The sequence below is a fragment of the Festucalex cinctus genome, chromosome 6 (assembly GCF_051991245.1).
Source record: "Festucalex cinctus isolate MCC-2025b chromosome 6, RoL_Fcin_1.0, whole genome shotgun sequence".
NCBI lineage: Eukaryota > Metazoa > Chordata > Actinopteri > Syngnathiformes > Syngnathidae > Festucalex > Festucalex cinctus.
In genome coordinates, this window is record NC_135416.1 from 2,808,647 (window position 1) to 2,834,360 (window position 25,714).

General features: G+C 40.3%; 1 protein-coding gene across 2 annotated transcripts; it reads left to right on the top strand.

Moving 5' to 3' along the window:
- Window positions 1-2,095: 2,095 nt before the first annotated feature.
- LOC144020910 (axin-1-like) lies at window positions 2,096-24,737 on the top strand. Of its 2 annotated transcripts, none has more exons than XM_077524818.1 (17): window positions 2,096-2,118; window positions 5,776-5,900; window positions 6,057-6,336; window positions 11,968-12,064; window positions 12,270-12,400; window positions 15,699-16,389; window positions 18,228-18,421; window positions 18,821-18,967; window positions 19,300-19,434; window positions 19,510-19,606; window positions 20,366-20,503; window positions 20,588-20,978; window positions 21,690-21,867; window positions 21,949-22,122; window positions 22,817-23,131; window positions 23,217-23,366; window positions 24,494-24,737. In XM_077524818.1, exons 6-17 carry the CDS (start codon window positions 15,769-15,771, stop codon window positions 24,618-24,620), a joined length of 2,667 nt encoding a protein of 888 aa, XP_077380944.1. In that variant the 5' UTR covers window positions 2,096-2,118; window positions 5,776-5,900; window positions 6,057-6,336; window positions 11,968-12,064; window positions 12,270-12,400; window positions 15,699-15,768; the 3' UTR covers window positions 24,621-24,737. The 2 variants fall into 2 exon arrangements, with proteins under 2 accessions (XP_077380944.1, XP_077380943.1); XM_077524817.1 differs by having other exon boundaries at window positions 2,103-2,118; window positions 12,270-14,182.
- Window positions 24,738-25,714: the final 977 nt, after the last annotated feature.

Consider the following 25,714-nt stretch of genomic DNA (forward strand, 5'->3'; position numbering starts at 1 on the left):
AACGCCCCCCCCCCAAAAAAAAACAAAAACAAACAAAAAACAACAACTCCTTTTTAAAAATATTTATTTCTTATCTTACATTTATTGGGACAAAAACTGATAATATTGCAACCATTTACCACATAAAATACAACTTATTTCTTATACAGTTATATATTAATTTCTTTTCAATGTGGCACATTTATTACTTAATTCAGTCATTATCTGTATTTCTTAAAAAAAGAAAAGAAAAAAAAAGCGTGGTTTGTCTCGCATAACATCCAATAAAGAAATGGCTGAACTTAAACATAGTTAGCAATGGAAGAACGTCGTTAGAAATGGCCTCAGAGGCCACGTCTAATTAACCCTCAGCGGGCACTCGAGAGCCAAACCGGAGGCTGGAGACACATCCACAACGTTGTGTGGCGCACTCGGGTTTAAATGTCACACGGCTGTGAAACAACAGCATCCGTGGGTGTCCCCGGGGGGGGTTCGGGGATTAGCTACTGTGCCTCCATATTTGACCTTTATGAGCAGCTAAGTAGTGTTCTCCAGGGTCTCGTTTGTCTCACTTTGGCTGAACAATGGCCTCCAAGCCCCCCCCGCCTCCCCGCGCTTCACATGCAGCCTCCGCTCTATGCACTGCAAGGACTGTGTGGCATCAATAATTACAGTTGAACAACTACAAGACTTAGACTTTCGGCACGCTAGCTTAATGCTAACACTTAATAGCATCCATGTTGCAGTGTAACCCTTTAAGCAACAGATTGAATGTAAACAAAGTACTGTAATAATACTCACATGCTCGTCATATATTCTTTGTCTTCTGTAAAGAATGACTAATATTCGTGACGTACAGATGAGTTGTGAGGCTTTATTCTTGTTATATTGCAGCTTTTTGTCCCCAGAAAAACCACATAAATTAGCCTTATATGAAAGTATACTAGCTTACGACGCAAAACTTCACAGCAAGGTAACAACATTGATGTCACAATGTTATAAACCTTTAATTTGACCTCAAATAGTGAATCAATGCAGTGGACAGACAAGATAACAATATCCACAGGCATTTAATAATATTCACAATCATAGATTTGATTTCTAATTCACTTTACATCAAAACAATAGCTTCAAAGTAATATTGCAGTTTAGAGAGTCATTTATTACAGTTATAAAACTCTTTTTTTGTTCGTGTTAGTACAGTATGTCCAAATTATACTGCCCCCTGGCGGCCAAGGCATGCACCAGGAGAAGCACAATGTTGGAATGGAGCTGAATTCAGTGGTGGCCTTTCCATCCATTTTAACTCATTTTTCCCCAAAATGTATAAATACGTTCTATTTTAAATGTTTCATATGTCCCAAAGACGTATTTATACGTTGTTGTTTTTTAAAATTGCTGTTTTTTTTTTTAATGCTACAGCATACAGAAGGCTTTGATGCAGCCTCTGAACTGCAGAGAACGGGTGAAGCAATGGTAGTAATTACACAAACGGCCAGCAGGTGGCAGCAGAGTATAAGAGATCAACCAGGGCCATGTTGAAAACAAGCTGTTTTTCCCATTACTCTAAACAAATTTCTGAATAATGATGAAACTTAGCTGTATTCTAATGCTAATTGCTGCAAAACGGAAACGGATAGAAATATACTTTTTTTTTTTTTTTATCCTGATTAAAGAAGAGATCTAATCTTTTGTTTGGTAGGTTCCATGTTTTTTTTTTTTTTTTTTTTATAGCAATAGAACACAATATTCTGTGGGCCTTGCAAAATCAGTCAAAATCCAGTAATTTTATCTGGAAAAAATGTGCTTCTATTTTATTCATTTTTTTAAATCAAATGTTCCTTAAAAAAACAAAAAACAAAACAAAAAAAACTGCCTTACAGACTATGTTCCACTGTACACTCGTTTGCATAATGGGGTGGCAGATGAGTGTCATTGTTATTTAAATGAGGCTGCGCGGTGCATCGCAAGTCACCTCGTGTATGCGTGTGCGCGCGTGTGTTGTGTTTCTTACAGCGTTATTATACTTGACAACTTGCAGCACGGCAAGAAGAAAACGAAGAAGTGATGATTACGTGCTCGTGTGCCAAACTGGGATTTAGCGGCGAGCTGTTTTGTGCCCTCGCGGCCTCCAGGCAGGTGCTGCTTCTTCCCACACACGCACACACACACACGCACACACATTGCACATACTTGTTTATTTCCATCCATTGTTCGTTTGGATGATGCCAACATTTTGGAGTGTGTGCATGTAATAGCCTGGGAGGAGGGATGTTGTTATTGTACTAATCGAAAAATGCTTATCAAACCTCAGCAGCCCGCTATTAGCGTTTACCCCCTCGACGATCCTACAGGTGGGCCATTGGGATTTAGTTGATGAGGATTAAGCGGGAAGTCATTTGCGGCGAGCGGGAGGGCTATTATTAATGTGGCCGAATGAGTTTTGTTAATACCTGCAAGCAATGTGCAGCCATTTGCATGTAAATGACTGTTTATGTGATTGGGAGATCCGCGTCAACATTATTTACATGACATTACATTATATATTTGGTCGTCTGTGGCATAAAATGTCATTTAGATGGTGCAAATTCAGAGCGGTAAAAAGGGAGTATTTAAAAATAAATGTAAAAAGTCACAATAATGCTCAGCTTCTCATGGCTAATCCTTGAAGTTTTCCATCTAATTTTAACGCACGTTAGGTGGCCTACTAAAAAAGATGTGAAACCGACCTTATTTTAATGTAACGAGTACTCGTATAGGTACTTAGTCACAAATTACTTTTTCTTAAAGCTTTTACGTTTTTTTTCCCCCCCTTTTACCCTTTACACAACTCCATATATATTAGGGATGTAACGATAGCGGCAATATTGTGATATCGTGATATTAAAATTGCCACAATATCATGTTCACGATATTTAAAAGCTACACATCTGTTAAAAAAAAAAAAAGTCGGGTTGATTTCCATTTGTGCAGTTATAGTACCCTCTGGTGGTTTTTTTTTTTGTTTTGTTTTTTTTTTAGTGCAGTTTAATTTTCATTAGGAATGTTTTGGCCCTTCTATTTTTTAAAATCTACACTAATTGTCAGATGAAGAGGATTGTAATATGCTTGTGAAGCGACTCGATATGTGGAGGAACTCGATATGTGTGCTAGTATTAGCGAGTAAGTGCCTCAATATTAAGTGTTTTTAGAGATTGGAGGTAGTTTGTGTATTGCTATTATTGTATGTACAAAAGCACAATATTGTGCTTTTTTTTTTAGGATGAGAATTTTTGTTTTTGTTTTTTTTGTTTTTACAATATTGTGACCGTTTTTAAATATCACCAGCCTCCCCACAATATCATAATAATTATCGGATCGTGAGCTTCATATTGTGATATTATCGTATCATAATATTTGGATATCGTTACATCCCTAATATATATATATATATATATATATATATATATATATATATATATATATATATATATATATATATATATATATATATAGGGGTGTGAATTGCCTAGTACCTGACGATTCGATTCGTATCACGATTCACAGGTCACGATTCGATTCGATACCGATTAATCCCGATACGAATTTATAAGTCGATTGTTGCGATTTTTTTTCATTCAAATTTAGAAAATACTAATCAGTAAGCTTGTAGAGTGTAAGATTTATATGAAAATGTATTATTTATTTATCTGAAATTTCAGTCTTATAGAGGTTGTAATCTGTTTCATGTTTGAACAGCATTAAAATAAAATATTAAGGCTTAATGTTCCGTTCATATAACATTCTTCCATGCTCAAGGTGTGAATCCTAACCTGAATTCAGACGTTTTGTTGAATATTTTTCCATTAAAAATGGAAGCTTAAAAATCGATTCACACACACAAAAAAAAAAAAAAGGCAATGATGATAAGACGTTGAATCGGTAAGACTACCGAATGAACAATTCTGAGCTCTTAAAAAAAAAAAAAAAAAAAAAAAAAAAAAAAAAAAAAAAAATCGTTTTTTTTTTATTGAATCGATTCGAGAATCGCGCGATGTAGTATCGCAATATATCGCCGAATCGATTTTTTTTAAACACCCCTATATATATATATATATATATATATATATATATGAACTTTTTTCCCCTCACTATTATTTGCCTCATGAAATTGAAATGAAGCTCATTCTGTTCACTTCTTTGTCTTTTTTTTTTTTTTTTCCTCCGAGAAGACCTCATCAGATTGGTTTGGCAGCTGAGGGTGACAGTGCAACATGTGTGTTATGACACACACACGCACCGAGGGGTCCCTAACAGGATTTGTGGACTGTGTGCCCACCAGCTGAAGAGAGATGGGGAGGGGGTGGCCGTGCTCCAGGGACGGACGTAAGCGTCTCACTAGTTGATGGCGCTAGGAGAATAGGAAGGCTTTATTATATGTGCTTGTGATTTTTATTTTCCACACTTTTTTGCCGTGTAACAACTCCCACACAATACTTCCGATTTACACTGTTCAAATTTCAACTTGTTTAAAAAAATTCACGCCTCCCGGGGTATATATATCGTCTGATTCCACATTACTTACAGTATTTGCAAAATTTAACGTCAAACATCAACTCTTCCCATTCATTTTCAATGGGACAGAAAGTGAACCATTTCTAAGGATCACTTGCCACGCCCACTTCCATACATACAACTTATCATCATTACATCATAGTTGGTAAAGTGCATTGTCCATCCAGTAACCAGGAGGCCATCATTCCTTAATTTAGCTCTCAATTTACTTCATAAGCCTTCCACGTGCATTCAAATCTTATTATTCAGCTTTCAGCCTTTCCTACACAATTTCTCCAAAAATTGCACTTAGTCTAGTTCTTTTAAGATTCCGACTTAAATACGACTCTTTTCTTGGAACATTCTGACTTTTTAATTGAAGAAAAATACTTCTTTATTGTTGTACTATTATGACATTTTTTAGGGAAAAAAAATACATCATTATTCATGCAAAATTGCGACTTAAAAAAAACAAAACAGAAACTTAATTCTCAAAATTCTGACTTTTTATCAAAAAGAAAATCTGGCTTTTTGTCTTGTAAGATTTTGACTTTTTCATCTCAGAAATACTGCTCTAGTCTTTTTACTTGAACTTTATATCCTAGAAAAATTAATGATTCTGGTCAAATGTATTATTCTAGTAAAATTCTTCCTTTTTGGGGGAAAATAATGTCTTTTCTCTTGTCAAATTAAGACTTTTTTTTTGCTATGAATATAACATTTTCCTCACAGGATTCTAAACTCTATCTGGAAAATTATGTCATATGTCATTCTTGCAATATCTATTTTTAACTAGAAAAAACAAATGTATTTGTAAAATTATGACTTTTTTCTAAAAAAAAAGAAAAAAAGATGGCTTTATTTTTGTAAAAAAAATGTTTTTGCCCTTTTTTCTGAACATTCTGACTTTTTATAGTTTGCTTTTGTAATCTTATGACTTTTTGTCCTGCAAAAAAATATGTCTGTTCTTGTAAAATTGTGGCCAATTATGGTGATATTCTAATCTCATTATTTTCCTCATTTTTTTAGTAATATTGTAACTTTTTTAATCTAAAAATGTTCTCTTTTTTTTCCTCCTAAAAATCCAGATTTTATTTTCAAATTTAACATGATATATTTTAACTTTAAAAATATAACCTTATTTACTGTACAATGATTCATTTTTTTTCTCATTAAAAAACTCAGTTTTTTTTCTCGTATGATTCAGACTTTGCTCTTGTTATATTAAGACTTTTTATCTTAAAAAATACCTTTTATTCTCAGATTCTGACTTTGCGCAACACGCGCTATGGCACATACGCAGAAGGGACCCGGACAGGATTCGGAGAATGGTACCCACTAGCTGGAGGCGAGACAGGAAGGGGTCGGCATCATCCAGGGACAGGAAGGTGAGCGTCACACGAGTTGATGGTGACGGTGCAGGAAGTCGTTAAAAAAAAAAAATCATCAAGGGTCTCAGCAGGGGGCCTTGGGGTACGCCCGTCGGGGTGTGTGGGGGGGTGCTTGTCGTCCGAGCCCTCCTTATGCTCCATATTTCCACCCAGGGTCCAGCCCCAGAAGCCGCCTTTGATGCTCCGCGTGATGATGTCATCGCGAGGGAGGGGAGCGAGGCACGATCAAAGCCGAGGAAAGGGGAGGGATGAAGATGCGGAGGAAGAGGAGGAGAGACGCATCCAAGACAACAACGGGACAAAGATGGCGACAGCGTTCGCCGGCGGGACGTCCCCCCGAAAACCTCGCCGAGGGTTCGAGCCCCCGTTCGTCCGCCTCGGGATGACCGGCGAAACGTCGCGGCGGAAGGCCGAGCGTCGACGCCGTCGCACGGTAAGCTTCTCCCGCCTTCGCCAATCTCCGCCATCTCCCGTCTTTTTCCCCATATTTGTCCCGTCCATTTTCTTTTTTTTTTTTTTTTTGGCCCCTTTCATCGCGAGGGCTCCTTTTTGGCCGCTAATATAGGCCTCTCTTTGCCATCAAAGGCAGCACATCAATTGCCTTGACTCCCAAGCGTATGTGCGGGTTGAAGGAGAGAGAAGGGGGGAGAGAGAGGAGAAGAAAAAAAAAAAACAGACGAACGCCATGTTAGCAAAGATCAAGGCTCGCTTTCATGCTTCGTTTTCGTTTGGTCGTCTTCGTTCGGGAAGACGGCGGGCGGATAAGCGGCGGCGCTTTCCCGGCCCGTCTTTCCCGACCGACTCTCTTCGAATTCGCTCAACAAAACTGCCCTCTTTTTGTTTTCTGTTTTTTTTTTTTTTTTTTTGAGCATATTTCCTCGACGGATGATGACAATACGTGAAACAATATTTGAATAAGCAGCAGGAGGGCGGCCGGCTAATCCGGTGTGGCTAATCCAGCATTGGTGCAGGCCATACTGGCGGCCCAGGAGTATTCAGCAGCGTCACAATGCACGTCAGCGGGACGCCATGGCAGATTTACTGACAAATCGCAAACCAACACGGGAGTGGCTGGGAAAAGGCCAGCAGATGGATGGACGGACGGATGGACGGACAGGGAGTTAGATGGAGGGATCATTGAGAGGCCTCGTTGACGCCTTATATGTCTACTCATGCTATGGCAAAGAATTCTTATGATGGACACATCTTTTTCTACTTTAAATGGTTGGTCAGTGACACAGTCAAATTGTCCGATCACAAAATCACAAAATGACTTCATTCTGCTAATATTGATGAGATTTTATTTTGGGGAATAAGATTTTCTGTGATGGTATTCTCATGGTACTCCGATTCCATTTTCGCAACACAATGAATGTCCCCCCCAGGCGCCCCCTAAAAAAAAACGTATTCAGATTCACACAAAAAATACATTTTTCTAAAGAATAAATCTTTTATTCATTTTGCCCCACCCAAAAAACTCCATTTAAATTATCAAGAGATACAGACTTCTTATCACAAAGTTTTATTCTCATGATGTAGCATTTTTTTTGTTAAATTGTAAAACAATCTGTAATCGGATTTCCCCCCTCAAAATTAGATTTTTTGGAAGAATTTTTTTTTTTTTTTTAAGTCTACACTTTATTCTTGCAATGTTGGGATTTATTTATTAAAAATGATTTATTTCTCTAAGATTGGTAAATTTGTTTTCTAAGTAAAACTTAAACTTGTGACTTTCAACGTTGTAAAAATATGATCTTTTTTCCATCTAATGCTATCCCAACTTTTTTCCCCTTCTTTTTTTCATTTCATTTTATTTTATTTTAAAAAAATATTATCTTTTTTCCATCTAATGCTATCCCGACTTTTTTTCCCTTCTTTTTTCATTTCATTTTATTTTATTTAAAAAAAATATTATCTTTTTTCCATCTAATGTTATCCTGACTTTTTCCCCTTATTTTATTTTATTTTATTTTATTTTATTTTCCATCCATCCATTTTCTTGACCGCTTATTCCTCACAAGGGTCGCGGGGGGTGCTGGTGCCTATCTCAGCTGGCTCTGGGCAGTAGGCGGGGGACACCCTGGACTGGTTGCCAACCAATCGCAGTTATTTTATTTTATTTTATTTTATTTTATTTTATTTTATTTTATTTTATTTTATTTTATTTTTAGTGATTCCGGCAAAGAATCTTGTCTGATGTCAGATTTACTGACAACTGGATTGGCCGGGAAAGTCCAACAGATGGACAGCTGGACGGATGTACAGAGACATCACACATAGACATGCCAAAAATGGTACTTTTAGGCATTCCGTCTTTTTGTTTCACTTTCACACATTAACAATTCAAATGAACAAGAAATTGAAGACATTTTTTTTCCATGGTGGGTATATATTTGCAATTAGCCAAACCAGGTCCTGTCAATTGGACGCATTTTATGATAACCGGGACACAGTCCGTCCAGACATCAACAAGTCCCCCTGTAAAAGGCGCAGGGAACAAAATGGTGTCATCACCAATGACCATGGCGATGTCCAGACATCAGTTCAAGCATATTGGCCACCACCTCCTCCTGTTTGGTCAAGCACTTGTCTCCTATTCATCCTAAAGAGCCAGAGGTCTGTTGCTCCTTTAAGCGCCATATAATGAAGATTTTACCACAGGCCGCTTCTATCTAAATGGCTCTTTGTACCATGGGGGGGCTCCCAAAGAGATAAGCCTGTTTCTGACAGGCCCCGCCGTACAGATGCCTTAAATCTGCAGTGGCAGCTGGAACAAAGGACCCCCCGCCTTCTCCCAGGACAAAAAGCACCCATCTCCTCACTTTCCACTCAATGCCAGACGTCCTGCTCGCTGCTTTTTTTTTTTTTTATCTTCATTGGAAGTGGCAGTCATGGTCACATGCTTGTCACCGGTAAACAAGTGAGGAGTTTACGGCCCCCGCTTTGCCTTACAATGCCAGCTGACACTCGGGGATGGCCTGTCTGTCAATTAGCTTCTTGGGAATCGCTATGTTTCTTAGTCTTCTATGGACAAAAGAATACTTTTTTAAGGGATTCAAAATGGGAGAAATTTTACACATATTTACAAGTATCCAGGTGTAAACACATGTATTTTAACATGACGACCTCAGAACTCTCTCCATAGCACCCTCGGGAACGTTTAGGGGGGGGGAATCATTTCAACCATTGGCACGAAATTGGTGGCCATTATCTGTCATAACAGCACACATGAAAAAGTCTCAATGAAAGGGAACAAAAAGTGAAAAAAAACCTTGATCAAAAGCAGGGGTGTCACGAAAACCGATTTGAATATGAAAATCTGGTGATTGGTTGTCATCTGAGCCCGTGCATAAATTCTACGTAAAAAAAAAAAAAAGTGTGTAAACAAAAAAAAAAAGTACATAAAAAAAATTGTACCTGTAGAAGAAAATTGTCGAAAGAAGTGTAAATTTGTATCTGTAAAAGCCATGATTTGTGCCTGTAGAAATGACAACTTGTAGTCAAAGAAGTCGCCACTAGGAGTCACAAGTGGTTTGTCAGCTGCTGTCCAGTCACGTGACTTTTGCACCCAATTTCTCGCTGCAGATGGGGCAGAACGATTCGTGTAGAAAAAAAAGGGGGCGGGCTGAAGCTCAACCTCATTGGTTCAGCGAACGACAGTGGGTCGATCTCAAAAGAGGTCACGTTATTCTCATTAATATGCACGAGGTCAGGAATGACCTTTTTTTTAACAAAATATTCTGTGCAAAATATATTTTTAGGCGTCCGCAACATGACTCACGTTTCACCAGTAGATGCAAAATTGGGTGGACAGGAAAACGTGTCAAGGACGCATGCAGGCCAGAGATTAAACAGGAAGTCAGCCATTTTGGGCGAATTTAATTGTTGTTGTACTTTGACAAACTTCCACTTGGGAATTTGTCCAAATGAGCACCAACCTATCAAAAGATGGGCGGCGCTAAATTGCAGAGATTTTTTTTTTCTTTCTCTGTGCCGACTATGGTGGTCAAAGTTGAATCATTCGGAGGATTCTCCATCCATGATGATCCAAATGTTCTGTGGGAAATGTACGTGCGACACACGCACACACAACTTTTGGAGGTGCGTTCAAGGGCGCTGGACTTTTATACTACTGTAAATATTAATGCTGCTGTATACTCAAGGTAGAGGTCGTAGGTACTGTAGGTGGCTGGTCGGATGCCAGGTGTATTCAAGCCCCCTCGTGTGATGACCTTTCTTCAGCCGAGAGCTCAGACGAGTGCACGCGCGCGCCCGCGCGCAAACACGCACACACGGTGGAGGGCTCATTACAGATTCATAAGTAGCAACATGCCCCCAACCCTTCCTCACCAAGACATCATAAAAGGTCAAGTTCAGCCTCCTTAGTATTCTCTCCTCCTCGTCTCCGGGGGCAACTGCCGCAAACAATAACAACACCACTTGCGTGTGTGTGTGTGTGTGTGTGTGCGCTGGAGTGATGTGAATAAACTTCCATAATGAAGCGAGCGCGGTCTGCCAATCAAGCGGACATCGGGAAGCGTGTTTGTCTCCGGAATGGGCAGATAAAGATTTGAGATTTCATTGTACGCGGCACAGATTCAAGCCCTGTATCAGAGGCATCCGATACAGGATTATATCAATACGCCGACGCAAGTATTTGCGATATTTATAGTTAATATCCAGCCACTACATTGGCTTCATTGTTCACAACTTATTGATAAGTTACTTGGCGGGCCACTAGGGGGAACGCCTCATAAGAGTGGCAGGGAAATTGACGGAAGTCTTCAGGTGAAGAAGACTCATCAGCTTACTTTGACTTGTGGAAGACATTTTATCTGTCCAGCAACTGACTCACTTTTGCATACGTTTCTACGAAAAATGTGTTTAATATTTTTATTTAATATTTTTTTTTATATATTTTTTATGTTTTGACTTTTTGAAGCACACAATTTTTGAGGAATGTTAATATTGATTTTAATTGGATTTCATATTTAAAGGGATACTTCACTTATTTAGCCCACTATAGCAATAAAATGTTAATATTTTGTCTATAATTAATTTGATACTTTATTTTTCACGTACAATTAGTACCTTTGAAAACACATTTTGCAACTTGCTGTCGACTGAAAATGACATCACAAGGGCTCAGGTAACCAATCACAGCTCACCTGTTTTCTCGGTTTGGTCATGTGACATTCACAAGCTGAGCTGTGATTGGTTACCTGAACTCTTATGATGTCATTTTCAGTCGATAGTAGATTGCAAAATGTGTTTTTAAAGTTACTAATTGTACATGAAAAATAATGAAAATATCTAATTTTATTATAGGCAAAATATTCACGTTGGACTGCCAAAAATGGCTAAATAAGTAAAGTTTCCCTTTAGGTATTTTTATTTATTTACTTTTGCAATGTGACTCAAAGAAATTGTCACAGTTTATAACATGAAAAATGTAACAGACTGACATGTTGCATGACAATATCCATCCATCCATTTTCTGAACCGCTTACTCCTCACAAGGGGGTTGCTGGAGCCTATTCCAGCTGGCTATGGGCAGTAGGCGGGGTACACACTGAACTGGTTGCCAGCCAATCGCTGTTGCATGACAATAGTGTTTTAGAAAGACACCAATTTGTTGACAGAAAATGGTCTCTGTTAAGAAAACATTTGTATTTGTTTAAAAAAAAAATACATTAAAGTACTCATTGTGAAGAAGACACCAGTTTTAATATTGTGTTTCAGTGATGTATGGTACAAAAAGAAATGATTTTCTCATTGAAAAATCATCAGTTCATGTCTAGAGTAGTTCTATCATAGATTTTATTACCTGACCAATATATATCGATAATCGTGCTATCGTCATATCGTGAGATAGTCATTATCGTCAGCCTTGTATCGCATATCGTATCGTGAGGTACCCATAGGCTCCCCATCCCTAATTTCCGATGACATCACTTTGCGTTGGCGATAGCGTCTTTAGCAACGATTAACTCTGCTATTTCAGTCGACTCGGACACAGTCCACGATTATGCAAATGAGTAATGAGTAATGTTGTTTCCCATAGGCTATGCTCGGTCACCATGAGACAGCAGCACCAATCATCGGTCCGGGATTGGACCCGTGCAAGTGTGTGGATCCCACCTGACTGAGGAGATGTGATGGTGAGCTATTTGATTAAAATCTATAAAACGCTATCACAAAAAAAAAAAAAGAAGAAAAAAAAAGAACACCATTACAGCTTTAATTAGGCTGTCTTCAATTAAGAGTATATTGTGGTCTAATGTCTCTTGATCTCTCTTTCTCTCTCTCTCTCTCTCTCCTGCCCTCTCTCTCTCTTGCTCTCTCTCTGGCGCTCTACCGATGAAGGCTCGGTCGGTAGGTGCTCCTCCCGACTGACTGACTGACTGACTGACTGACAGCCGGGATGAAGAGGCTGACGGGTGGCGACTGGGGTGTAAAAGTGGACAGGAGCCCCGCTGAACAGTTAGAAGCTGCAGGTGAGAGCACCTTTTTTTTTTCTCACTTAAAACAAACACGCATGCAAAAAAAACAAACAGAATTTCAGTAATGTATTTGTTTCTTAAGTGAGAAGCTGTTAAATTAAAATATTTGCTGATGACAGACTGAGGTGAACTAGTTAATCAGCATCAGCACGTTTTCTCCTCATTGAACTCGCTGTCGGGAGTGTAGTAACCGGTATTGACCAACAGGAGCGCTATTGGGTGGTCGCTAAACACGCAGAACTGCAATGTGTAGGACACCAAATACAACCGATATTTTATTGCTTAATTGGCGGTCAATAAAAAAAAAATATATAATAATAATAATAATATATATATATATATATTTTTTATCAGACTGTTTCTAACAGTCTTATATAGATTTTTTTTTCTAAAGTCACCGATCACTTCTACTATTATTAATAAGAGACGTTTCAGTATTTTATTTGTGAACATTTGTCACCTGTATTTGTTAAATCCCAAATTAGAAGATGTACCTCTCGTATTATATCTTAAAACCAAAAAAAAATGTATGTTACTATTCACCCTCACGTTCACATCGTCACTGAATGAAACCCACACTGTCTGCACCAAAATCAGGCGAGTGCACTACATCACCAAAATGTTTTAATTTGTATTTTTTTTTTCAATTTTTAAAAATACTTTTTAATGGTTATGTTGTGCTATAGTTAGTGATATTTCTGTTTAAATTTGCAAACAAAGAATGATTTAATTGAAGAAATAAACCACAAAAAGAAAAATCAACCCAACAAAAAGATCTAAAAATTTAAAAAACTATTAACAGGAAAATGTATGAATGTAATTTGTATTTTAGTCATTTAAAATGAAAGCATATGTTAAACAATGTTATAATATAAATTAATTTACATTATAAAACAATATACTGTTTGTATTTAACTGTAATTAGTAAAAATTATGCAAACAAAGCATGATTTAATTACAGAAATCAGTCCATCAAAGAAAAATCAACCTACCAAAATATCTAAAAGGCACGATAATGTAAAAAATATTGCTAACAACAATTTTAATAATATTTTTTTATGGCTTGTATTGAAGTGCAATCAGTGAAAATTACGTCTTCCAAACCAAGTATGAGATTTAACAAAAGGAATGAATACTTTAAAAAAAAAAATCAGCCAAGAAAAATGACAATATTGAGAAATATGCAATGTTCAGAAATAAAAATAATTAAAATAAAAATGTTTATAAATTAACATATGAATGTAGAAAAAATATTACAAATACAATATTTTACTGTTTATATTGAGCTACAGTCAGTGAAAATGTTTGAATTTGACAAGCATGATTTAATTAAAGAAATAAATCTTAAAATGAAAAATCAACCCACAAAAACAGGCCTTTAAAAAAATTAATAAAGTAAAAAATTGGAATAGAGTTCACATGGCAGTAAAAGTAAGTTGGTTACAATTTAAGTCGTGTACAAGCAGACTTGTAAAGTACGAATAAAATGACGAGAAAAGTTCCGTTCTCCACGTCGCAGCCCATATGGACGTCCACCTACGCGGGCGCGTGCGCGTGCGCACGCGCGCGCCTCTGTCTCCCTCGCTCTCTCCGTGGAGCTACCCGGCCACCATGGGGAGTTGAGGGAAAGGGGGGGCAAAGACGTCGGCTTCAGTTCTTTTTCTTTTCCCCCTACATTCACTCCAATGAAGCCTTTCTTATGCCGCCTTGTGGAGTACACACTCGGTGCCAGTATCCCCAATGCGGCACGACACGGGGAACGGCCTCTCAAAGACGGTAAGACTTTTTTTTTTTCTTTTATGGGTGAAAAAAAAATAATAAACATTGTGTGTAGAGGGGGAGCACCTCTGTGCTAATGCTAACTAGCATGCTAAAGTAGCTAACAGGCAAGCCGCCTGAGTGGAAAACGTGCAGCTCCGCTTTTTTTTTTCTTTTTTTTTCGGAGTTTGCATCGCGAGCGAGTTTGAGCACTTTATGAAAGCTATTTTTTTTTCTCGATTAAAACGAGCGGCCGTGAAAGTGGCGTCGGGTTTGGTGGCTTAGGAGAGGAGAGGGGTGGTTGCTTTTTGGTTCTCGTTCAGGCCGTTTTATGTAGTTGTGTGGAGTTTGTTGCTGTAGTCCCCCCCATCCCCCACTCACACACCGCCCCTCTCGCAAGGCCCAAGATGAATGAGATTCTCACTTCAAAGCCTTGGCACACTGCTGGTGGGCACAGCTTCAAGGCTAGTTAGCCACCTAGCCCCCTGTGCTAACTAGCGCTAGCCTGTTAGCAAATGTTTACTCTCGGCGCGTTGCTGTTTGGTTTCATCAAACAACTACTTGGTCAAAAAGTGCATTTTTGCTAACTTTTTTTGTTTTGTATTCAATATTGGAACCTAAGCGACAGTAGTATTTAGAACTGCAAACTTTTGCTAAAAGTGGCTAACTGTCACCATTGGATAGAATGCAACCGTGCTATTGTTTGCTTAGCACGGCTAGTTTTTAAGTTCATTCCAAACACTAAATTTGTGTCTGTTTCACAGGGCAATGCAACTATCTGCATTGTTAGGAATTAATTGTAAAAATATACACTTTAAAATGCAAAACTAAGCAGCTCCAATTTTCTCCCTCTCCAATGTTTTTTTTTTTCGCCCTGGAGAGAAATGTTAAGATTGTCTTAAAGCAAGAACAAATAGGATCACAATTTCTGGTGTCACCTTTTTTGTTGAATCAAGTTTCCAACTATGAACTATCTTTAATGTTCTTTCTTTATCTTGTGTTCAAAAGGTTGGTATCAGTGGAGAGCTTGCCAAACACTAAAACAAACGACCTAATAAATTATCAATTATTATTGTGTTGTTTCATTTGCAGCTGAGAATGAACAAATGCTTTAAAAAAAAAAAAAAGGAATACGTATGGCACACTTGAGAGGCATTTGAGTTGATAAAATTCACAAAATTAGCGTTGGAACTCGGAAGTGATTGAAAATATGAGTCTTCGTGGCGGGTCGTAGTAACAAAGGACCTAGCCAGTGGCAGGTTAAAGAAATGTATGTACGGATTGACCTGTTTATATTATTAGTTGGCAGAAGCACAGCAACTAAAGTTGTGAAATGTCTCAATATTATAACGTGTGTACTTGCTCCTTTGAAAAAATGTCATTGTTGTTTGACCCACAACATAACAGTTAAAAATGTCATCTCTGAGGGTCCTGTCATAATAATAGATTTGACAGTAGACTACCCCCACCCCCTCGTGCCCCCAAATGATTTCCTTTGTGACACCAACCGCTATTCCTGTCTGCCTTTTTGCAGGGTGAATTGTTTGTCTACAAAATCATCGCTACGGGGCCAAGTGTGACCTCTGCTGTGCGCAACCAGAGACATGAGTGTTGTCAGGGACTTACACGGGATCGGCTTCAGAGGTGGCGGCGGCGTGGCGGCCCCGCTGAGCGGCCCGGCCCATTTCACAGAGGATGCGCCGCGGCCGCCCGTCCCCGGCGAGGAGGGCTCCGACGTGGAGCCCCCCGTGCCGTCGGCGGCCACCCGTCCGGGCGCGCTCTCGCAAACTCCCGGATTTCCGCTTTCCCTGTCCGCCAAGACGGCCGACTCATCCGGCCATGCGCCCTCCTCGTCGTCATCCGCGACACCGCGCCGACCCGACCTGGACCTGGGCTACGAACCAGAAGGCTCGGCCTCGCCCACGCCGCCCTACCTGAAGTGGGCCGAGTCACTCCACTCGTTGTTGGATGACCAGGAGGGCATCCAGCTGTTCCGCAACTTCCTGTGCCAGGAAGGCTGCGCCGACCTGCTGGACTTTTGGTTCGCCTGCTCGGGATTCCGCAAGACGAGCCCGGAGAAGCGGGCCAAGCTGGCCAAGGCCATCTACAGGAAGTACATCGTGGACGGCGGCGGCATCGTCTCGAGGCAGATCAAGCCGGCCACCAAGAGCTTCATACGAGACTGTGTGGGGAGGCCGCATCCTGACCTCGCCATGTTTGAACAGGTACGTTTTTCACACTAGCGTTGCACCGATGAATGTTGACTTACTCAGCTAGTAGACTGTTTGAATCACGTTCTTTCCATTGAGGCAGAGGTTCTGATGTGGAGTTTTTGTTGGGCCCAGGTTGAGGTTGATGTGGTGGTAACATTCTGATCACTGCCTCAAGTTTTGAGTCTTTTGACCTATCTCAGTCAGCCAATGCGCTTTCGGGATCATCAAAACTGTTTTGTTTTTGTTTTGTTTTTTTAGGGGGGGCTCACCACCCCCGCCCCCAGTGCTCTAATTCCCTAAATTTCACCAATCAGAAATGCCATGCTACTCGTGGACCGGTCAAACACACTAACCATTTGGCTTTGAGCTGGTAAAAAACGTCACATCCACGTCACATGATCTCTCTGTGTGTCCCTGATTTTCCTGGCTGCTTGTAAACGCTAGGTGCTAAGCTAAGTCCCGTTGCACCATTATGGACAGCAGCAAAAATATTTAGCATCTTACATTCATGTACAAAGAACATGTACATTAGTTCAAAATGTAAGAGATTGTATTTTTACATACCCTATTACACATAATCACAACAAGCACGGTAGGCATTATTGAGCCATTTTAAGAATCGTGCATTATTAAAGTAATAGCTTTTAAGGTTTTGATTGTATGATGTGATTTTTTTTTTGTTATGTTTTTAAATGTTACGGTGTGTATTGTTCTGATATTTGCAGAGAATCATGAATTGAATCGATCGTAATATTTACCAGAAAAATCTTAATTCACTCTTTTCCTAAAATTGTACAGACCTACCGGTAATCTCATGACACTTTTAAGATGTCTAGCCGGTTGTTTGTTTCACAAGAGCAGCAGAAAGTGACTGCTGTGTGAGGCCACTATATATCTTGACGTATATTAAAAAGCACACGTTCATCAATGTCAGAGTCAGGTGAGTTTATCTTGTCACTGTAGAGCAAAAACCGCTGGCTCTGTGTTTTGGGGAAAATCTGGAAAGATGAAAAAAGAAGAAAAATGGCTTTGCGTTAATGTGGCACGACTTCTTCTCAACTGGATACTCGCGCTTGGTTTCGGTGGCTTGTCCCGCACCCTTGCCTTCACTGGTCAGCTCCATTTCATGAAACACCGACTCCAAATTTCATATGCGGGGAAAACCCCTTCTCGTTAGATTTCAAGTATTACATTGTGACGTTAAAGGCGCAAAAATCCCCGCTTCCAACTTGATTCCATTGTACTTTGAAAAAAAAGATGAGTTCAATTGATGTGGTTTGGCATCTATGCATGTGGTTATTGTTTGTTTTAATGAATCATCTTTTGGCCGACATCGTATTGAAGCATTAAAGATAATGTTGCTGTTGTCAATGAGTCATGACAGGCTATACTGGATTTGGATTTGTTTAGTTTAGTACATCAATTATTGTATCCCTCATTTTATCCTCCCTTTTCACTTTTCCACAGAACCCAGCCAAGGCTACTTTTATAATTAAGCCTATGCCGTGACATAATACAACAGGATGCGAGAAGTCAGATTTGGGCGGTATTTACCTTGTGAATCCTGGATTTTTCGGAGTTCCCTTAACATTGTCCCCCCCCCTCTATTAAAAGGGAAGCTTGACGACTTGTCTGCCCTACTTATCACCACCGCAGACATCATGATTGCTGGCTTTTACAGGCAGCGTGGACGCTGTTAAGGACACATTTGTTTTTGTTTTTTCCCCATTGACTGCTAGCAGTGATTTTAAATACATCTTTTTACACTTGTAATAGTGAAGCATCCTGGAAACTGATTGTGTTCCACCTTTTTAGAATATTTAGCAATAAAATGATCTCTCTCGTTGCAGGCCCAGACGGAGATCCAGGCCACGATGGAGGAGAACACCTACCCTCTGTTCCTTAAGTCGGACCTGTACTTGGAGTACACGCGCACCGGCGGCGAGAGCCCCAAGCTGAATCCCAGCGACCAGAGCCCGTCGTCGGGGCCCGCCAAGCCCGTGACGGGCTGCTTGCCCACCTTGACGGAAGACGAGGAGTGGAGGTTAAGAATGGCGTTGTCCGTCATTTTATCACTGTTAGAAATTCTAACCCAAATGTTTTCTTTGAAAGAGTATTTGTATTTTATTTGGTTTATTTTTTATCTGTCTTTTGTGTTCATATTTGGTGTTATTCAGGCTACCGTAAAATGTTGGAATGCAAAGAATTGAAGGTACACTAGAAAGGTGACCCCAGCAAGTATGAGAGCCGACACACTGCGTGAGATAGATCCGCCCCTGAAATGAGCTTGTTTCACCACAAGAGAAATATGATATAAAAAGGAAAATGGGTGGAATTTGTCTCTAATTCGTGATTCTTGGGCTCTTATCACATAAGCATCCCGGGGATATGTTCTCAAGACGACTGGTTTTAAATTGTGAAACAAAATGATTCTTGCTTGAAGGTGTGGAAGCGGGCAGAAGGAAGCGGAACAAGAGAAGGAGGAGTGCGGGGACACGCCGGCAGGAAGGCTGACCCACAGCCTGCTCATGCAGACCGTACCGCAGAGGACCTCCACCAGCAGGCGGCGGCAAGACACCAGGGAGTACAGGTGGGATCTTTAGTGAGAAAACTCTTCAAGTTCCGAGCTGTTTTTTTTGTTTGTTTTTGTTGTAGAAAGAAAATGGTGCAATTAATTTGCAAGGAGCCACTGTTGCTGATGCACTTTCATTCTATATGCCTCCTATTTCTGTAATAGTTAAGCTGTCTATTTTTTATTTTTTATTTTTTGTACATTGATTATGATTCAGTTACTGGTTTGGTTTGAAACATAAAAAATAATAGAAATGTTGATGTAATAATTGATTACTTGGGGATTAATTGGTGCACCTCTACACTAATGCACTAATAGTAAAAATAATAACAGTGTTTGTCTGTCGTCAGACACTGGAGAGAGCCGGTGAACCCGTACTACGCCAATATGGGTTACGCACGTGCCCCCGCCACCAGTGCCAACGACAGCGAGCAGCAGAGCATGTCGAGCGACGCTGACACGCTATCGCTGACCGACAGCAGCGTGTAAGTTCACGACGCCTGTTTTCCTATTGCCGTTGTCACGATTGTTTAGTTCCCCACTTTCATTTGTGCACGCAGAGATGGTATTCCTCCTTATCGATATCGGAAGCAGCATCGCAAAGAGATGCATGAAAGTGCCAAAGCTAACGGACGTGTGCCCCTACCTCATATACCTGTGAGTATATTTTCTCAGCTGTCATTGATTGTCAACCATTTGCTCAAAACTAAGTGAATGTGCAAAATATGATTTTGTTTGACCAACAGTTGTGCAGCCAAACAAAGATGGATGTGACCCGATTCAATTGGCTGTTAAGCTAGCGAAAGTATAAAATTCATAACGGTTTATGGTGCGCAGTGCAGGTGTTATCACAGTAAATATCTAAATATCAGGTACAAACAATACAGAAATATTAGAAAAAATGTTATGACAAAAATACAAATATTGGATAAAAATAGGAAAACATAAAAATATTTCAAAACAAATTTAAAAAAATGAAAAAAGGAAATATTCAGCAAAAATATCTGAAAGTATTAGACATATTAAAAATATATGAAATAAATATTTACATTTTTCAAAAAATAAACGTCACAATTATTGGCTGAAAAAATGTTCTAGAAGAAATATTAGAAAAATAGACCCAAAAACAAATGGCTAGCTTGAAAGCACAATTTTTCAGTCATTTTGAATCATCAGTGACGAAATCAGTAAAACAACTCTTGGCTAAAAATGTGTTTTTGTTGCTTTCAGGATACGTCAAATATGGCTTAGGCTACAGTGCTGGTGGGATAATTAAATATTAAAAATAAAAACCCAACTATTTGGCACATTCACAAAAATATTTCATAATATACAAAAATGAGTGCCAATGAAAATTTGAGCAAAACAATGTAAATTATATTGTTCTTTCTCTGTGTGTTTGTGCATGCCATACAGCGCACGTATCGCATGCCAAAGGACATCCACGTAGAGCCTGAAAGGTTTGCAGCTGAGCTCATCAAGAGGCTGGACATGGTTCTCCGGGAGCGGGAGGCCCAGGAGCGACTGGAAGAGAGGCTGAAGCGAGTACGACTGGTGAGCGTTGACATAGATGCCGTTCACTCATCACATGTTGGAATAAACCTCAATACACTTAGCATTGTCATGTGATTCAAACAGGAAGAAGAGGGGGACGACGCCGACATCTCTGTCACAACCTCCATGTCGTCGCACAGCATTTCGCTCCCACTCCCCTCGTCCTTCCCGCCCCTCTACGGCGCCCATTACTCAGAGACCACCGCCAACACGGCAGCGGTCGCCACCTACGGCGGCCTGGTTGCCATGGGCGACTCGCACGACGACGACCCCGAGTCCATCTTGGACGAGCATGTGCAGCGGGTGATGAAGACGCCGGGCTGCCAGTCGCCAGGCGCCGCCAACGTGGCCTTGGGCGGGGGTGGCCGGCAGACGCCGCCCAAATCATCGCGGTCGCCTGACGGGGGCATCGGGCCGCCTCACTACCCGCCGCACAGAGCGGGAGGGCACAGTCTACCTGCTGCCGGGGTCAAAGGTAAGCGTAAAACAGAAGCCTCTTTACTGTGGCAGCGATGTCGGGGAGATACAGTAATTTCAACAAACGTTGAGTCACAATCCATGAATTTGGTCGTTCGTAAGACTATAGATGTTTCTAAAAGAAATATGTGACGCACCGGAGTGGCACAAGTAAAAAAAAATTCAGTACACATACTGCTCCAAAATAAAAATAAATAAATAAATAAAATACAAATACATATACATATACATACAAAAGTCTTTATAAATACACTCATTAGGAAAGATACAAAAATATTAGATATAAAATACCCAACTATTTGAAAACATTTTCTGAGCAAAAGAAAAATGAAATGAAAATACACAACTGTTTGGAAAATATCTAAATAATAGATGGAAAATATACACGTTTGGGAAATGGTATGACAATATGGTAAGTATAATATTTTCAGAAATCAAAAAATACTTGGAAATGCATTAATAATGGATGAGAAATACACAAATAGTTGGGGGGAAAAATCTGAAAAATTTGAATTACAACAAAGCATCAAGGGACATCATTGGGACAAACATTACATAAATATTTAACAAATATGAAAGAAAGAAAGAAGGGAAAAAAATCAATACCAATAACTTTTGTAGTGGTGAACATGTCGCTAACCATTTATAGTAGTAGTTCTTTGCACTGAATGCATTAAAAAGAGCCCGCCAATACTCACTTTTTTGTCAGGTATGCATCACCACAAGCAGCTATACCACCACCGAGGACGAGAAGGCCAGGAAGAGGCGGGCTCCAGGCCGCAGCCTAACCTCCTGTGGAATGGCGAGTCGGCCGGCCAATATGCCGCCAGGAGTCGCAACTACGCCGACGGCGCCGGAGCCAGCACCCTTGACGCAATGGGCTACAAGTAAGTTCCCGTAGAGCAGCACACGTCACCCTCTGGGATGTGAGGTCGGGTTATTCCAACTGGCTTGCATTTGTTTTGCAGTAGTAAAGGAAGCACGCTGTCGAGGCGAGGCAAGAAGCCGTCGGAGGCGTCGGGCAAAGGCGAAGATTGCGGCCGCGGAATGGAAGCGCAGGTGCCGCTGGAGGATCTAGAGAGAAACCAGAAGATCCTCCAGTGGATGATGGAGGGAGACAGGCAGAGAAAAAGCTCCCACGGGTGAGCCCGACATACTGTCATTTGACACTAAACGTATACAACAGGTGAACTCGACTGCAAAAACAGTCCAAGATCCAAATAAAAATAGCCGTTAGTTCACAAAAAAATGGTCTTGCTCAGAGTCCTGTTTAATGAATAGGAAACAGGAAGTAGAAACCTTTCATAATAATCGTAACAAAACGGATGGACTCAAGTGTACAACATCAGTGTGTGTGTGTGTGTGAAGTTCTTTTTCAGAAAAAAAATTAGAAAATTTTATGTGAAAGTTTTAGATCCGAAAAGGTTCAATATAATCTGCTGCCCAAAAAATATACAGGAGTATAAAATGGTTGTTTTGACTAAAACTAGACTAAAATGTTTGTTTGTTTGTTTATTTATTTATTTTTTATGTATTTATTTATTTATTTATTTTTTACTAAAACTAAAAAAATTATAATTACGTTTTGTTGGACTAAAGTAAAGACAAAAATGCTAGATTTATAGTCGACTAAAAATAGATGAAATAAAAATGAGATGAGGTTGACTAACTGTGATAGAAACTAACAAGCGTGACAGAAATTGGACTAAAATTGAGACTAAATTTAAAAATGGCAGACAAAATTAACACGACTGTCAAGAAGGGTCTAATGTGCGTACTAAATGCATATACATTCATATATAATATTAAAGAATGCCGTCGGTGACTCTTTTGCAGCGGCAGCACCAGCAGCTCTCGGCGGACGGGGGGCAGCAGCGAGTCGCCGCGGCCCACCTCGGTGGAGCGTCCCGGGGCCGTCCACCCGTGGGTGTCGGCCCAACTACGCAACAACCCCTCCTCGGCGTCGCCCGCCCTGGCAGCGCACCCCTCCTCGGCCGCATCGGCGCAGGTGCAGCCCTCGCACCCCTTCATCCAGGACCCCGCCATGCCGCCCAACCCGGCCCCCAACCCGCTGACGCAGCTTGAGGAGGCCCGGCGCCGGCTGGAGGAGGAGAGGCGGAGGGCGGCGGCGCTGCAGCAGGCCAAGCAGAGGTGGGCCTCTAGGTGGCGCCATCTCACGTTCATGTTTACATGGCTTTTGTGATGTCATACAGCTAACGCGGTTTTTCGTCTGCAGGCACAAGTCTGGAAAGCGGCAAGTGTGCGAGAACATGACGGTGGCCTACTACTTCTGCGGTGAGCCCATCCCGTACCGGACCTCCGTCAAGGGCCGGGTGGTGACTTTGGGCCAGTTCAAGGAGCTGCTCACCAAAAAGGGCCACTACAGGTGAGGTGCAAGGTGGAACTCGCTTGTTTGAGCATTGATCTTAGCTAGCCCAGCTTGGGGGCTAACACAAGAAGTGAGATTCAAGTCTTGTGCGATTTGGCTGAAGTCTCGTGTGGTAACAAATACAATACTGGTCGAAACGGCATGGGATTCGTGTTTCGGAAAATATTTAAACAAACGTGAAATGCTTTGATCTCATATGAAAAGCATAATGGAAAAATGTATAGCTATTTTTTTTTTAAATTAATATTTTGGAGTGGGGATATTGACCGTTGTCTTGTAATATTTACATTTTTTTTATTATTATTTCCTCCAAAAAGAAATATTGTTTTCTTTAAGCTTTCATCTCCAAAGATTTTTATTTCCTTAGGAATTTTTTTTTTTTTTTTAATTGTTCATTGGAGGGGGGACAAAAAGAAGACTTTTTTTTTTTTTTTTAACTTAATCCCTGCCACTGACAGCTATAGAAGTCAAAGGTCCGTTATTTTACCTGAGTGGCAGTGAATTAGTTTGACATTTTTTTTTCTCTTGGAATAAATGACTACGGTTCTCAAACGATAACCTCTCAAAAAATGCATTCTTTCCTCTTGAAAACTTTAGTTGAATGCGTACCATAACTTTTTTTTTTTAAAGACATTTCTTAAAACGTCTGTTTTCCCAAGAATTAATCGCTTGTCATAAGATTGATTTTGTTTTCTCTATTTTTTTTCCTTTAATTAAAAATAATAATAATAAAAACTGCAAAATTTGACCTTTTTTGTCTGATGATATTATGGCTTTCATAGAAATGACTTTCATCTCTTCAGCTTTTTGTCATAAAATTATATGTATTGTGATTTCCTGAGATGTTTTAAAATACAACTTTTATTTTGTAAAATGCTGAAAACATTTTTTAGTTCTTATTTTGCAAAGGAGCTTCTTTGCTACAAAAAAACTATGGAAAAAAAATGGGACATTTTTTATAAATTAAATGTTTTGTTTTTCCTTTAAAAATAACTTGTCACCATCAATTCTAACGGTCATGGCAGTGACACGTCACACAACAATTCTTCACTTGTGCAACGCCAATGTCGTCATTCTTTTCGTGTCATCATCCTTCCCAACACGCCTCTCTCCCTTTCCACCAGGTTTTACTTCAAGAAGGTGAGTGACGAGTTCGACTGCGGCGTTGTGTTTGAGGAGGTGCGGGACGACGATGCCATCCTGCCCATCTTCGAGGAGAAGATCATCGGCAAGGTGGAGAAGGTGGACTGAAAACGTGTTTTAAACCGGCAAGGGGGGGGAAATGGAAGTCAAAGCAGCATGTGGAGTTTGAAGGGATATGTAGGTCAAAGTGAGGATTCGTCACCTTGTTCTAAAATGGCCGCCGCTGTGGACAAAACGGCGGGGGGGGGGGGGGGGGGGGGGGGATGATGTCGTCTTCCACTTGTTCTCCAGACCATTATTAACGATGCTGCTACATTACCACGGAAACCCTAGAAAAACCTTACAACCTTAAAGCTACACTTAGGTGCTCGGCGGGGGATGGCGGATCAAAGGGAAGTGCGCAACTCCTCCGCTCCGTTTGCGGGACGTCACGTTGGCGACCGGCCATCGACGACGACAAGTTCTCCAGACAACAACGTGTTTACCAACCAAAGCTATCTTTTCGTTTTATTGTGTTCAAATGGTTATTTGAATTGTGTATGTACAAGGTATGGTACTATTAATGCAGCCTCGTTAGGACATATCTCCCCGTGTAAATGTTGTATTATCATGTATGGTTATTTTTGTTTTTCCCCGCCCACGCTTGCAGCTAATTCCGTTCTTCTCTGTCGCCTTGGCCCTGATTTCAGTACCTTGCACAGCTTTTTTCTTTTTTTTTTTTCTTTTTAAACTTAACACTCTCCAATCGTGACAAAAAAAAAAAATGTAGTCGGTCGCAACTGACGTCCAATCTAGCCAAAGAACGCAATGAGGCGTCCCGTTAACCGCTAGGAGTTGCTGAATGTTATAATCCCGAAAACTACGTTAATTTAACGACTTGCGACAATGCAGGTAGTCGTCGCTCCATAAATGTTCAACTTTTTCCGGAACTCAACATTTTTGTTAAACACATACCGTATTTTTCTGACGTGGATTCCGAGCATGGGCACCAGTCAAAAAATGCATCATGAAGGTGAAAAAAAACAACATTTCATTTGCAACAGTTGCAAAATCACATTTTTGGGGGAAATTTATTTTACAAAAAAAAAAAAAAAAAAAAAGAACAGTACAACACCTGACTGGCACCCAAAATCCCTGAGGAAGCAAATTTGTCCAAATGTCAAACAAACGACTCTGAATTTCAGAAGTTGAATGTATTACTT

Bases quoted from the DNA above. Each gene is read 5' to 3' on its own strand.
- LOC144020910 (XM_077524818.1), top strand. From the start codon at position 15,769: ATGAGTGTTGTCAGGGACTTACACGGGATCGGCTTCAGAGGTGGCGGC. The intron at 20,504-20,587 runs GTGAGCGTTGAC...TGATTCAAACAG, and splicing joins GGCTGAAGCGAGTACGACTG to GAAGAAGAGGGGGACGACGC. The intron at 23,367-24,493 runs GTGAGGTGCAAG...CCTTTCCACCAG, and splicing joins ACCAAAAAGGGCCACTACAG to GTTTTACTTCAAGAAGGTGA.